Source organism: Mytilus californianus, unplaced genomic scaffold (genome assembly GCF_021869535.1).
Source record: "Mytilus californianus isolate M0D057914Y unplaced genomic scaffold, xbMytCali1.0.p SCAF_13, whole genome shotgun sequence".
NCBI classification, from domain to species: domain Eukaryota; kingdom Metazoa; phylum Mollusca; class Bivalvia; order Mytilida; family Mytilidae; genus Mytilus; species Mytilus californianus.
Window position 1 is genome coordinate 20,258,386 of NW_026262615.1, and position 14,632 is coordinate 20,273,017.

The 14,632-nt window shown below is 32.9% G+C and overlaps 2 protein-coding genes across 2 annotated transcripts; both read left to right on the plus strand.

Moving 5' to 3' along the window:
- Window positions 1–2,944: 2,944 nt before the first annotated feature.
- On the plus strand, window positions 2,945–4,885 carry LOC127723894 (toll-like receptor 4). The gene is made up of 2 exons (XM_052230610.1): window positions 2,945–3,699; window positions 3,737–4,885. Exons 1-2 carry the CDS (start codon window positions 3,079–3,081, stop codon window positions 4,229–4,231), a joined length of 1,116 nt encoding a protein of 371 aa, XP_052086570.1. The 5' UTR covers window positions 2,945–3,078; the 3' UTR covers window positions 4,232–4,885.
- A 4,971-nt stretch (window positions 4,886–9,856) lies between these two features.
- LOC127723342 (toll-like receptor 4) lies at window positions 9,857–13,639 on the plus strand. The gene has a single exon (XM_052229922.1). The coding sequence runs from the start codon at window positions 10,393–10,395 to the stop codon at window positions 12,883–12,885; it is 2,493 nt and encodes an 830-aa protein (XP_052085882.1). The 5' UTR covers window positions 9,857–10,392; the 3' UTR covers window positions 12,886–13,639.
- The last annotated feature ends 993 nt before the right edge of the window (window positions 13,640–14,632 follow it).

Consider the following 14,632-nt stretch of genomic DNA (forward strand, 5'->3'; position numbering starts at 1 on the left):
TAAATACTTTCAACTGACCTACTTTGTATAAGAAGACCTGCATGACTTCATTGAGGCAATATACATACTGTGAACTGACCTACTTTGTACAGGTTATCCTTATGTCCAACATTAGGCAGAAAGGTCGATGAAAAGTGTTTCAATTTTGATAGATAAACTGAGAATGGAAACGAGGAATGTGTCAAAGTGATAACAACCCAACCAAATAGCAGAAAGCAGTCCAAGGCCACCAATGCGTCTTCAGCACTGCGAGCAAATCCCGCATATGCAGGCGGGCTTTAACATCAAACTATGTAAGATGAACTTAAATATGAGAAACTTCAAAATTATGTAAAGACTGAGATGTGTCCACTCGTCAGGTATTAGCTGTGACATATATACATTAAACAAGTTAAAAAGGTGAAAAATTACAAACTTCTATAGATTTCAAAATTAAAAGCAATCCTTGAAACAGAGTGATTTTCATCAAAATTTAAAATATGTTATGGTGATGTGTACTCTATATTTCACATACTAAAATGAATAAATTTAGTCATTGTACTTGCTGCAAGAAAAATGCTCGTCCCTATATTTAATAAAACAGATATTTCGGATTTGATCATTGTATTAACTTCATACAATGAAATAAAAACTAAATCTCATTAATTTGTAATTCTATTCTAAATGTTGGTCAATTCTTTTAAAGAAGCAGTATCTACAGTTTCCAGGAAAAATTATTCCTATTTTTGTCATGAATATAGTGCATTTTGTATATCAAATATCAATGAAATATGTGATGGTATAACTAACCAAAATGTTTCAATCATTTAAGTACCTTAAATTGGATCACTATATATTTTTGTTTTTTTCATTACGCAACTTCATTTCGATTAAAATAGATATCTATATTTCCAACTGTCATGTCGAAGAATAACTCAAAAAAGCAAAAACGTATAGTAACCATGTCAATTACTTTTTTTCAAGTTTTGATTCACGTTAACTACATATAAAAGAGGGACGAAAGATACCAGAGGGACAGTCATACTCATAGATCGAAAACAAACTGACAACGCCATGGCCAAAAATAAAAAGACAAACAGACAAATAATAGTACAGATGACACAACATAGAAAACTAAAGACTACGCAACACGAACCCCACCAAAAACTGGGGGTGATCTCAGGTGCTCCGTTATATCCTATTTCCAGAAAAATGCATAATATATTTGTATTTTTAGTATATTTTAGAGCACACTTATCAGGCTAAGGACGTCTGAATCTAAATTTAACAAACTTATTTCTTTATCTGTAAATGCGGAAATATTTAAAATGTCCTGATAAATGTTGGAATTTCAAAATCAGTGTACAATTCACCATCTCTACAGTGCAAACTTTTGTTAGAATTTAAAAAAAATGGAACTTAAAAGCCGTAAACTTTCAAAGGAAGATATTACCCTAATCACCGAAGTGATAGGAAATTAGTTAACTCGAATAATTCAGCGCCCTCTTACGGTCGGTGTCCTCCAGAGTTAATGGAGTGATCTCAGTGAGCGGATTATAACGACTGGATTATTCGGGTTAGAAATTAGTGGTTAATTCCGATTATAACGACTGGATTATTCGGGTTAGGAATTTATGGGAAATTCCGAGGTTTATTGACGCAGGATATGAACTTAATTTAAACTGTATTATCTGATTAATTACATTGATAGTGAGAACAAGGTGCTAAAAAATAATTTTACATTTCTTTGCGTTATTACAGCTACAATGAAAATTCTAAGGATAGTCTACGTAGCGTCGTTATTACTCATAAATAAAAGTCTATCTTCAAAGTGTACAACAACTAGAACCGGGAATCATGTGTCTATGGATTGTCATGGAAGGGGTTTCCGGTATATGCCTAGAAATATTCCTAACGATACTACGTATTTAGACTTGTCTGACAATGAGTTGTCAGTTATATCTAACTTTGCGTTTTCAAGACTGAAAAATGTTTCTAGTTTGAAATTATTATCCTCTCAGATATCAGTTATCGAGTCAAAAGCGTTTTCTGGATTAGTCAAACTGACTTCTTTAGACTTAAGTAATAACACTCTTCACATACCCTCTCTGCCAGAGAATGTTTTTGATTCTTCATCTGTTTTGAGGATTTTAGATTTATCTCAGAATAACTTCCGTCACTTTACTGAGAAAGTTTTAGAAAAATTATCAGACTTAGAAAGATTATCAATCAATGGTGTTAACGACCAAAACTTTGGAAACGGATTTCGTTCTCTACGTAAATTAACATATCTTAATTTTGAACCTTGTATGATTACTAGAATAGGCAACAACACATTTGATGTTTTTAAGAATATACAACTGAAGGAAATGATTTTTCATTGTAAGATAAGGTACGTGGCGCTCTCAACCCATTGCAGTCGATAGAAAGTCTCGATATTTTAAACAACTATAATGTCCGGGTATCTTCTTTGCTTGAATTACTGAATGGTCTTATGGACAGAAATATAACATCAATAAACTTTACCAATAATATCAGAACTGTCGTCTCCACTGACGTTTTGTTGGCATCACAGTTTTCAATGATTGGAGCAGTCTGCGTGAAAGAAGTCGACCTGAGTCGTAACCGTATAATATCGATACAGTCAGGAGGAATAAATTAAATGAAACATACAAATTGCTTAGAAAAACTTATTCTCAAAGAGAATAATATATGGGGTGAGCGTAGTATTGTTATAGAATTTTTTCAACTGGTAAACTTACGTTGGCTAGATATATCTAATCAGGTAACGTTACACGTCGAAACGAAAGTTAACAAAAACAAACACTGTACGTCGTCTAGATATAACAGAAACAAATATTCCTCTGACAGATCAACGTTTGCCTTCCAAGTACCACGTTATCTGCAATATATTAATGCATCATATGTTGGCATTGGGGTACTGGTTTAATTAATCTAAATTTCACCAATGCTGGTAAAGTGGATTTCTTAAATCTAGCTGGTAATAAATTCATAGATTGTCTTGGACATTTCCAAGGACTGTCACATTTACAAACACTTGACATATCGGATTTTAATTGTAGTGAGCTTGATCTAAAAATGATCAGTTTTATGCCATATTTGAAAACAATGATAAGCAGAAGAACACATTTAAATGTCGGATTGCAAAATGATGTAAATGATGAATTTTTAAAACAATTATTTGAGGTGAAACATATTGACTTCTCAGACAATGGGTTTGTTACATTCAATCAAAACATGTTTGTATCGCAGTACCGTTCACTCATTTCATTAGAATTATCAAAAAACAAATTTTCCAGATTCCCAATTCAAATCAGCAAATTTTCAACTTTGATGAAATTAAGTGTAGTGCAAAATCGGATTGCTTATCTACAGAAATCTGATATGAATCAACTGGAGAACTACCTACGTAAGAATAATGTTAAATTTGAGCTTCTCTTTAATGGCAATCGTTTCGTTTGCAATTGTGATTCGATAGATTTTCTGAGATGGCTACAGGAAACAAAAGTGGCTTTAGATAAAAACCGCAACTACTCGTGTGTGTATATTGATAACAGCCAGAAAAATACAGTTTATGCATACAAACATCTTGAATTCATTGAAAGTAAATGTCTCAGTAAGATATGGCTTACCATAACCATAATTGTTGTGGTGGTTTTTCTTTTCATTTTCACAGCAAGTGTGTGTCATAGCATACAAATATAGAATAACTCTACATTTTTGGTACCTTCATATCCGCCGGAAGTACCGCCATTACACAGCACTGGAAGGAGATTCTAAAGAGTACAAGTATAATGCATTCGTTGCTTATTGTAATAAAGATGAAGAATGGGTTTGTGGGTCTCTCGTTAATTATTTGGAAAAGAAAAATGGTTTGGCGTTATGTTTACACGATAGAGATTTTGCAGCTGGGAAGCTTATTATGGATTATATCATAGACGCCATTTTTGAAAGCAAAAAAGTAGTTCTTGTTATCAGTGAAGAATTCTTGAAAAGTTCATGGTGCGAGTTCGAACTTGAAATGGCGAGAATGAAAATGTTTCAAGACAACAGAGATATGTTGGTCGTTGTCCTGTTGGACAAACTTTCTTCGTCACAAATGCCAATTTCCTTACAGAGAATTTGGAACAAAGTGACATGTTTAGAAGTTGACGAAACAATCTGTACAAATCAAAATGACAATTTTGAACATTTATTCTGGAAGAGATTATATGAAGCAGTCGTGATGTAAATGGAAATTTAAAAGTTAATCAATTCTACTCATTACACGAAAAAAACAAAACATTTGCGATGTTGTGCATTCCTAAAGCAATGTATGGACAAGTGTCTATAAAACATATCAAGCTCTTAATCACACTAAAACATTGTCGATGAAGAATTATCGTCAAGTTTCTGTAATTATTTATTTAAATTTATTTGTTACAATGTAGACATGTATCAGTTTACAATGAGTGAATGTATGTCTATGACACACGGCGTTCCCATCCTGAACATCATATGAATATTTCATTTCCGGAATACACTTGAAACATCTATATAAAACAAGTGAGGACACAGATACATATTGTCAGTGGTGCAAAGGTGGATACAAACGCATAAATGTCTACACTGCAAATGTATATGTGACAAAATAAGTTAATTTTTAGTAAAAGAAAATGTACTGTGGTCATGAAACAGACATACTACTTCTAATAGGTTTTTGTCGTTATGAATAAACAAGGGCATTTGACAACAGGCAAAACCTTTATATTCAAACTACTGGATAGCCATTGTCGTTTAACACCTAATGTTCCTTTTAGTTGGAAAGGAAAAGACATACCCTGAATGAATTATTATCTTACTTCCTATACATTTCTAGGAATATCATTGGTTAAAAGCGAACAGACATGCCTAAATTTATTAATGTCTGTATAGTGAAAGAATAATTTTGAAGAGTTGAGGTTGTTCTACTATTAAAAATACATAACTTTCCTTCAACAGTTCGTTCTGAAGGATATTAGTTTGAGTTTTATCCCTTTAGAACATCTTTTCTTGTAACATTTAAAAAAAATGTTGTAGGGTTGGAGCTAGTAACAGGCATACTTTGTAAGGAACAGAATTAGTATTATTTCTTTTTTTCTCTGAACTGTTGACAACAAACTTATCATATATCTCAGGATTAAAATTTGTGTACGCCAGGCGCACGTTTCGTATAAAAAAGACTCATCAATGACGCTCGAATCAAAAAAATAATAAAAAGACCAAATAAAGTAAGAAATTGAAGAGCAAAATTCCGAAAGGTTTTGCCAAATACAGCTAAGTTAATTTTTTCCTGGGAAAGAAAATCCTAAGTATTTCGAAAAATACAAAGTTGCGTAAACAGTTAATTCTGGTCTTATATTACTTTCATAAATGTAGTATAAAACAAATGTGGAACTTACAATGACAATGCTTTAACATTTAAACTATGGAAAACTTTCAAAATACATACCATAAAGTGAGATGGCAGGTTTAAATGATCTCCAAGGAAATGCGATGTGTTAATAAAGACGGGTGTACCTAGTGGAGCAGGATCAACTTACCCTTCCAGAACACCTTTGATAACCCCGGTTTTATGTTGGTGTTGGTGTTGCTTTGTCCTTACTTTTCGATGTTGTGTTTTGTGTATTGTTGTTAGTCTTTACGTCAATTTTCGTTTTTTGCCATGGCATTGTCATAAAAATAGGAAGATGTGGTATGATTGCCATTGAGACAACTCTCCACAAGAGACAAAATGAAACAGATATAAACAACTATAAGTTACCATACTGCAATGAGCAAAATCCATACCGCATAGTCACCTATAAAGGGCTTCGAAATGACATATGTAAAACAATTCAAACGAGAAAACTAACGGCTTAATTTGTGTAAAAAATAATGGACGAAAAACAAAATTGATACACAGCAAAAAAAAGAGGGGCGAAAGATACCAGAGGAACATTCAAACTCATAAGTCGAAAACAAACTGACAACACCATGACTAAAAAAGAAAGAGACAAACAGACAAACAATAGTACACAAAACACACCATCGAAAACTAAAAACTAAGCAACACGAACTCCAACCAAAAACTGGTAGTGGTCTCAGGTGCCCTGGAAAGGGTAAGCAGATCCTGCTCCACATGTGGCACTTGTCGTGTTGCTTATGTTAGTACAAACCCGGTTACAAACGACAACCACTGAATTACAGGCTCCTTACTTGGGACAGACACATACTGAATGTGTCCGGGTTTAACTAATTTGTTGGCGCCAAACAATCCCCCTTACCTGGGACAGCGGTGTAACGGCACAATATAAGAACAAACTATGCAAAACAATAAATGGAAAACAAATATGAGAAACACCAAATACTGACAACCACTCAATTACAGGCTCCTAACTTGCGAAAGGCACATATAGGCATTCTTTTTTTACTTATGAGTTTTATTATCACTTTGGTATCTTTTGCCTCTCCTATGCTGATACAACTGTATACCGAAATACTATTGCTTTACCGCATGTTTTAGATATGAGACGATTACATCTGATTTAATTAGAACTTATAAATAAATATTTTATACTTTCTCTTGTTCTATAAAGAGCAATGAGTTATGATAAACAGGAAAAAATGTCATCTTTCCAAATTTTGCAGATACAGTAACACTTTCAGAAGATGTTTTGTAGTCATTGATTTGAATGATATCTTAATTGCGTCTATTTGTCTGTCATGAAATTGATACCTTACCACTGCTTTTGTATGGCAATATGAATCGCTGTACTATCTTGTCTTTTTCAGGTTTAATTGCCAAAATCTTAACTGTATGCCGATAAATGATAAGCCTTCTAGTAAGTAAGTAAGTAAGTAGATCATTTATTATAGTGACATGTGTAGCATAAATAATATTACATAACAATAATACAATAGCTGTTTTAAATTACACCTGGCCCGTTCGACCTATAAGTCACTTTAAACTTAATGTTCATATTTTCAATAAGCAATGTGAGATTTTTACTTGTAAAGAAGTTCCTTCCTTCCTTTTACAGAAAAATAAAATTACATATTTGGCGGTTTGTCTTTGATGAAGTGTCATCAAATTAGCAAATGTTCTATTATCAATAAAATTACTATCAATGTTCGCTGATTCAAATAACAAGTTTCTTAGTTTATTGTAAGCTTTACAGTACAGTAAGAAATGATTTTCATCTTCGACAGATTGGTCGTCGCATAAGGTGCTCAAACGTTCATCAGGAGCCTCATTTCTAAATCGCCCAATTTCAATGCGCAAATGTAGTATACATCGTTCTTGTTTCTTGATGTTCATTTTGACATAAAGTTTATTACCGATTTATTACAGTTCTAAAGAAATACCTTTTTCGTAAGTCTATCATTGCCTTTTTTACAAGGCGGTTCCATCTTCTTACCATACAAATCCACCGTCTGAAAGTTGGCTGTAACCATCCTAGTTCAATTTTCAGAGAAACAACTGGTGCTAATCTGTGTAATCCCAAAAAGTATCTAACAGCACGGTTTTGTACAGCTTCAATGGTGTGGTATGTTTTATACCCCCAAACACTTGCACAATAGTCAATGACTGGTACGACACACGATTCGAAAAGGGTTTCAAACGTTTTAAGTGCAACATCCTTAAAATTATGAATTTATGATATCATTCCTCCTTGTGCCTTTCCTCCAGTTTTACCTAATGTTTCGGTGGCAACACTAAAATCCATTTTATCATGGAAAATAATGCCAAGATATTTGTATTGACTTACATATTGTAAACTATTTGGTCCAATCTTGAAATCAAAGTTGCTTTGTGAGACACACTGTTTTCTAAAATGCATGAAATTTGATTTTGAACAATTAACACCAACTGTACAAAACATCTAAGTAACGTTGCACATCATTTGTGGTCTCTGTTGGCATAACAATGTCGTCTGCATATAAAAGAAGACCGTTTTTGTCGTTAATACACGGTATTCCAGTCTCTAGATATTTAATTCCAGTAGCTGAATCGTTGACAAATAGATCCAACAAAGTAGGCGATAAAGTATCCCCTTGGCGGACGCCATTTGAACACTGGAACCAATTTGAACGATGATCATTTACGCAGACACATGATTCTGTTTCAATATATAAGCTAGAAAAAGCATTATACATGTTTCCGTCAATTCCATTTAATTTGTATTGTAATAAATATCTATCTACATAATCGAAGGCTTTTTGCAGATCCACGAAGGTAGCAAATGTTGATTTTCCTGTCCTGAATTAAACAATTCAAAGAGAGCACATGATCCTCACATGACCTATCTCTTCTCAAACCGTTTTGTTCATCAACAATTAATCTGTTATCTTCTAAATACTGTTGCACTCGATTGATTAAAGTAGAGCTGTAACCTTATCTTCTATGTAAGTACATTTGTATATTAACAAGTGGTTCACCTAAACTGTCTTTATAACAAATTTTAACATGTTATCTATGCAAACATTTCAAAGTCAATTAAATAGTTATCACTGGAGGATAAGGACCCGGATCCCGCTTATTGTTTTGTCAGAATCCCGTATCCTGCTTATCATTGCAATAATAGCGCTACCTTGTGATTTCAAGTGCCGCCCGACTTCGTTTCCCGTTTTCACGCAAAATAATTTCACTTTCATGTGTCACGCTTAGATCCCACAAGAGACCCAACCTAAACCGCCCAAATCACAAACTTTAACAAATAGTTTGATGAAGTCTACACTGCTGAATTTAACATACATAGGTCTTGCCTGCATGACTTCATTCAGGCAAGATAAATACTTTCAACTGACCTACTTTGTATAAGAAGACCTGCATGACTTCATTGAGGCAATATACATACTGTGAACTGACCTACTTTATACAGGTTATCTTTGTGTCCCATATCAGGCCGAAAGGTCATTGAAAAGTTTTTCAATTTTAATAGATTAAATTGAGAATGGAAACGGGGAATGTGTCAAAGAGATAACAACCCGACCAAAGAGCAGAAAGCAGTCCAAGGCCACCAATGGGTCTTCAGCACAGCGAGAAAATCCCGCATCCGGAGGTGGGCTTCAACATCAAACTATGTAAGATGAACTTAAATATGAGAAACTTGAAAACTATGTAAGGACTGAGATTTGTCCACTCATCAGGTATTTGCTATGACATTTATACATCTAACAAGTTAAAAAGGTGAAAAACGACAAACTTCTATAGATTTCAAAATAAAACGCAATCCTTGTGATTTCATCAAAATATAAAAATTTTTAAGGTGATGTGTACTCTATTTTTCAAATACTGAAATGAATAAAATTAGTCATTTTACCTGCTAAAAGAAAAAAAAAATATTAGTCCCCATATTTTATAAATCAGATATTTCGGATTTGATCATTGAATTAACTTCATACAATGCAAGAAATAAAAATTAAATCTCATTAATTGTAATTCTATTCTAAATGTTGGTCAATTTTTTTTATAGAAGCAGTATTTTCAGTTTCCCTGGAAAAATTATTCCTATATTTGCCATGAATAAAGTGCATTTTGTATATAAAATATCAATGAAATATTCTATAGTATAACCTTCAAAAATCTTTCAATCATCTTTGTACCTGAAATTGGATCACTATTTTTTTTTCATTACGCAACTTAATCTCTATTGTCTTATAAAGATATCTATATTTCCAACTGTCATGTGGAAGAATAACTAAAAAAAATCAAATACATATAGTAACCATGTCAATTCAAGTTTTGATTTACGTTAACTACATATAAAAGTTACATCCTATTTCCAGGAAATGCATAATACATTTGTATTTAAGTATATTTAAGAGCACACTTATCAGACTCAAGATGTCTGTATCTAAATTTAACAAATTTATTTCCTAATATGTATATGCGGAAATTTTTCAAATATCCAGATCAAAGTTGGAATGTTAGAATCAGTGTACAATTCACCATCTTTACGGTGCAAACTTTTGTTGAAATTATTAAAAAAGGAACTATTAAGCCGGAAATGTTCAAAGGAAAATAATACCCTGATCAGGAAATTAGTTAACTCGAATAATTGAGCACCTCTTGCGGTCGGTGTTCTCCAGAGTTAATATAGTGTTCTCGGTGAGCGGAATATAACGACTGGATTATTCAGGTTAGAAATTAGTGGGAAATTCCGATTATAACGACTGGATTATTTGGGTTAGAAATTAGTGGGAAATTCCGATTATAACGACTGGATTATTCGGGTTAGAAATTAGTGGGAAATTCCGAGGTTTATTGACGCAGGATATGAACTTAAGTTTAACTGTATTATCTGATAATATATATAATTAGTTCCGTTGATAGTGAAAACGAGGTACTAAAAATTTAATTTTACTTTTCTCTGCGTTATTACAGCTACAATGAAAGTTCTAAGGATAGTCTACGTGGCGTCGTTATTCCTCATAAATAAAAGTATATCTTCAAAGTGTAAAACAACTAGAACCGTAAATGACGTGTCTACGGATTGTCATGGAAGGGGTTTCCGGTATGTGCCCAGAAATATTCCTAACGATACTACATATTTAGACTTGTCTGACAATGAGTTGTCCGTTATATTTAACTTCGCGTTTTCAAGTCTAAAAAATGTTTCTAGTTTGAAATTATTATCCGCTCAGATATCAGTTATCGAGTCAAAAGCGTTTTCTGGATTAGTTAAACTGATTTCTTTGGACTTACGTAATAACACTCTTGATATACATTCTCTACCGGAGAATGTTTTTGATTCGTCATCTTTTTTGAGGATTTTAGATTTATCTCAGAATAACTTCCGTCACTATCCTGAGAAAGTTTTAGAAAAATTATCAAACTTAGAGAGATTATCAATCAATGGTATTAACAACCAAAACTTTGGAAACGGATTTCGTTTTCTACGTAAATTAACATATCTTAATTTTGACCCTTGTATGATTACTAGAATAGGCAACAACACATTTAATGTTTTTAAGAATATAAAACTGAAGGAACTGTATTTTCATTGTAAGATAAGTCATGTGGAACCAGGCGCTCTCAATCCATTGCAGTCGATAGAAAGTCTCGATATTTCAAAAAACTATCATGTCCGGGTATCTTATCTGCTTGAATTAATGAATGGTCTTATGGACAGAAATATAACATCAATAAACTTTTCCAAAAATTTCAGAACTCTCGCCTCCAGTGACGTTTTGTTGGCATCACAGTTTTCAATGATTGGAGCAGTCTGCGTAAAAGAAGTCGACTTGAGTCGTAACCGTATAATATCGATACAGTCAGGAGGAATAAATTTAATGAAACATAAAAATTGCTTAGAAAAACTTATTCTCAAAAAGAATAGTATATTGGGAGACCGTAGTATTGTTATAGAATTGGTTCAACTGGTAAACTTACGTTGGCTAGATATATCGAATGAGGTAACGTTACACGTCAAAACGAAAGTTAATAAAAACAAACACTGTGAACGTCGTCTAGATATAACAGACACAAAATATTCCTCTGACAGATTAACGTTTGCCTTCCAACTACCACGTAATCTGCAATATATAGATGTATCATATTTTGGTATAAGAAATTCTGGTTTAGTTAATCTAAATTTCACCAATGCTGGTAAAGTGGATTTCTTAAATCTAGCTGGTAATAAATTCAAAGATTGTCTTGGACATTTCCAAGGACTGTCACATTTACAAACACTTGACATATCGGATTTTAATTGTAGTGAGCTTGATCTAAAAATGATCAGTTTTATGCCATATCTGAAAACACTGATTAGCAGAAGAACACATTTAAATGCAGGATTGCAAAATGATGTAACTGGTGAATTTTTAAAACAATTATTTGAGGTGAAACATATTGACTTCTCAGACAATGGGTTTGTTACATTCAATCAAAACATGTTTGTATCGCAGTACCGTTCACTCATTTCATTAGATTTATCAAAAAACAAATTTTCCAAATTCCCTATTCAAATCAGCAAATTTTCAACTTTGATGAAATTAAGTCTCGTACAAAATCGGATTTCTTTTCTACAGAAATCTGATATGAATCAACTGGAGAACTACATACGTAAGAATAATATTAAATTTGAGCTTCTTTTGAATGGCAATCGTTTCGTTTGCATTTGTGATTCTATCGATTTTCTGAGATGGCTTCAGGAAACAAAAGTTACACTAGATAAAAACCGCAACTACTCGTGTGTGTATATTGATAACAGCCAGAAAACAACAGTTTATGCATACAAACATCTTGAATTCATAGAAAGTAAATGTCTCAGTAAGATATGGCTTACAATAACAATAATTTGTGTGGTGGTTTTTCTTTTCATTTTCACATCAAGTGTTATAGCATACAAATATAGAATAACACTACATTTTTGGTACCTTCATACCCGCCGGAAGTACCGCCATTACACAGCACTGGAAGGAGATTCTAAAGAGTACAAGTATAATGCATTCGTTGCTTATTGTAATGAAAATGAAGAATGGGTTTGTGGGTCTCTTGTTAATTATTTGGAAAAGAAAAATGGTTTAGCATTATGTTTACACGATAGAGATTTTGCAGCTGGGAAGCTTATTATGGATAATATCATAGACGCCATTTTTGAAAGCAAAAAAGTAGTTCTTGTTATCAGTGATGAATTCTTGAAAAGTTCATGGTGCGAGTTCGAACTTGATATGGCGAGAATGAAAATGTTTCAAGACAACAGAGATATGTTGGTCGTTGTCCTGTTGGACAAACTTTCTACGTCACAAATGCCAATTTCCTTACAGAGAATTTGGAACAAAGTGACATGTTTAGAAGTTGACGAAACAATCTGTACAAATCAAAATGGCAATTTTGAACATTTATTCTGGAAAAGACTATATGAAGCAGTCGTGATGTAAATGGAAATTTAAAAAGTTAATCAATTCTACTCATTACACGAAAAAAAAAAAAAAAACATCTGCGATGTTGTGCATTCCTAAAGCAATCTATGGACAAGTGTCTATAAACCATATAAAGCTCTAAATCACACTGAAACATTGTTGATTAAGAAGTATCATCAACTTTGTGTTATTTTTCTATTAATTTATTTGTTACAATGAAGACATGTATCAGTTTACAAGTAGTAAATGTATGTCTATGACACACGGCGTTCCGATCAATAAAATCATGTGAATATTTCATTTCCGGAATACACTTGAAACATCTATATTAAACAAGTGAGGATACAGATACATATTGTCAGTGGTGCAAAGGTTGATACAGACGTATAAATGTCTACACTGCAGATGTATATGTGACAAAATAAGTTCATTTTTAGTAAAAGAAAATGTACTGTGGTCATGAAACAGACATACTACTTCTAATATGTTTTTGTCGTTATGAATAACCAATGGAATTTGACAACAGGCAAAACCTTTATATTCAAACTACTGGATAGGCATTGTCGTTTAACACCTAATGTTCCTTTTAGTTGGAAAGCAAAAGACATACCCTGAATGAATTATTATCTTACTTCCTATACATTTCTAGGAATATCATTGGTTAAAAGCGAACAGATATGCCTCAGTTTAGAAAATGTCAGTAACATATATAGTGAAAGAATAATTTTGAAGAGTTGAGCTTTTTTATAGCATTAAAAATACATAACTTTCATTCAACAGTTCGTTCTGAAGGATATCAATGTGAGACTCTGTTTTAGCCTTGTGAGTTTTATCCCTTTAGAACATCTTTTCTTGTAACATTTAAAAAATGTTGTAGGGTTGGAGCTAGTAACAGGCATACTTTGTAAGGAGCAGAATTAGTATAATTTCTTTTTTTCTATGAACTGTTGACAACAAACTTATCATATATCTCAGGATTAAAGTTTGTGTACGCCAGACGCACGTTTCGTATACAAAAGACTCAACAATGACGCTCGAATCAAAAAAATTAAAAAGACCAAATAAAGTAAGAAATTGAAGAGCATTGAGGACCCAAAATTCCGAAAGGTTTTGCCAAATACAGCTTAGTTAATTTTTTCCTGGGAAAGAAAATCCGAAAAAGACAAAGTTGCATAAACAGTTAATTCTGGTCTTATATTACTTTCATAAATTTTGTATAAAACAAATGTGGAACTTAAAATGACAATGCTTTAACATTTAAACTATGGAAAACTTTCAAAATATATATATCATAAAGTGGGGTGGCAGGTTTAAATGATCTCCAAGGAAATGAGATGTGTTAATGAAGACGGGTGTACCTATTGGAGAAGGATCAACTTACTCTTCCAGAACACCTTAGATAACCCCGGTTTTTTGTTGGGGTTGGTGTTGCTCTGTCTTTACTTTTCGATGTTGTGTTTTGTGTATTGTTGTTAGTCTTTACGTCAATTTTCGTTTTTTGCCATGGCATTGTCATAAAAACAGGAAGATGTGGTATGATTGCCAATGAGACAACTCTCCACAAGAGACAAAATGAAACTGATATTAACAACTATAAGTCACCATACGGCAATGAGCAAAATCCATACCGCATAGTCACCTATAAAGGGCCCGGAAATGACAAATGTAAAACAATTCAAACGAGAAAACTAACGGCTTAATTTGTGTAAAAAATAATGGACGAAAAACAAAAATGATACACAGCATAAAAAGGAGGGGCGAAAGC

Bases quoted from the DNA above. Each gene is read 5' to 3' on its own strand.
- LOC127723342 (XM_052229922.1), top strand. From the start codon at position 10,393: ATGAAAGTTCTAAGGATAGTCTACGTGGCGTCGTTATTCCTCATAAAT.
- LOC127723894 (XM_052230610.1), top strand. From the start codon at position 3,079: ATGATCAGTTTTATGCCATATTTGAAAACAATGATAAGCAGAAGAACA. The intron at 3,700-3,736 runs ATATAGAATAAC...TACCTTCATATC, and splicing joins GTGTGTGTCATAGCATACAA to CGCCGGAAGTACCGCCATTA.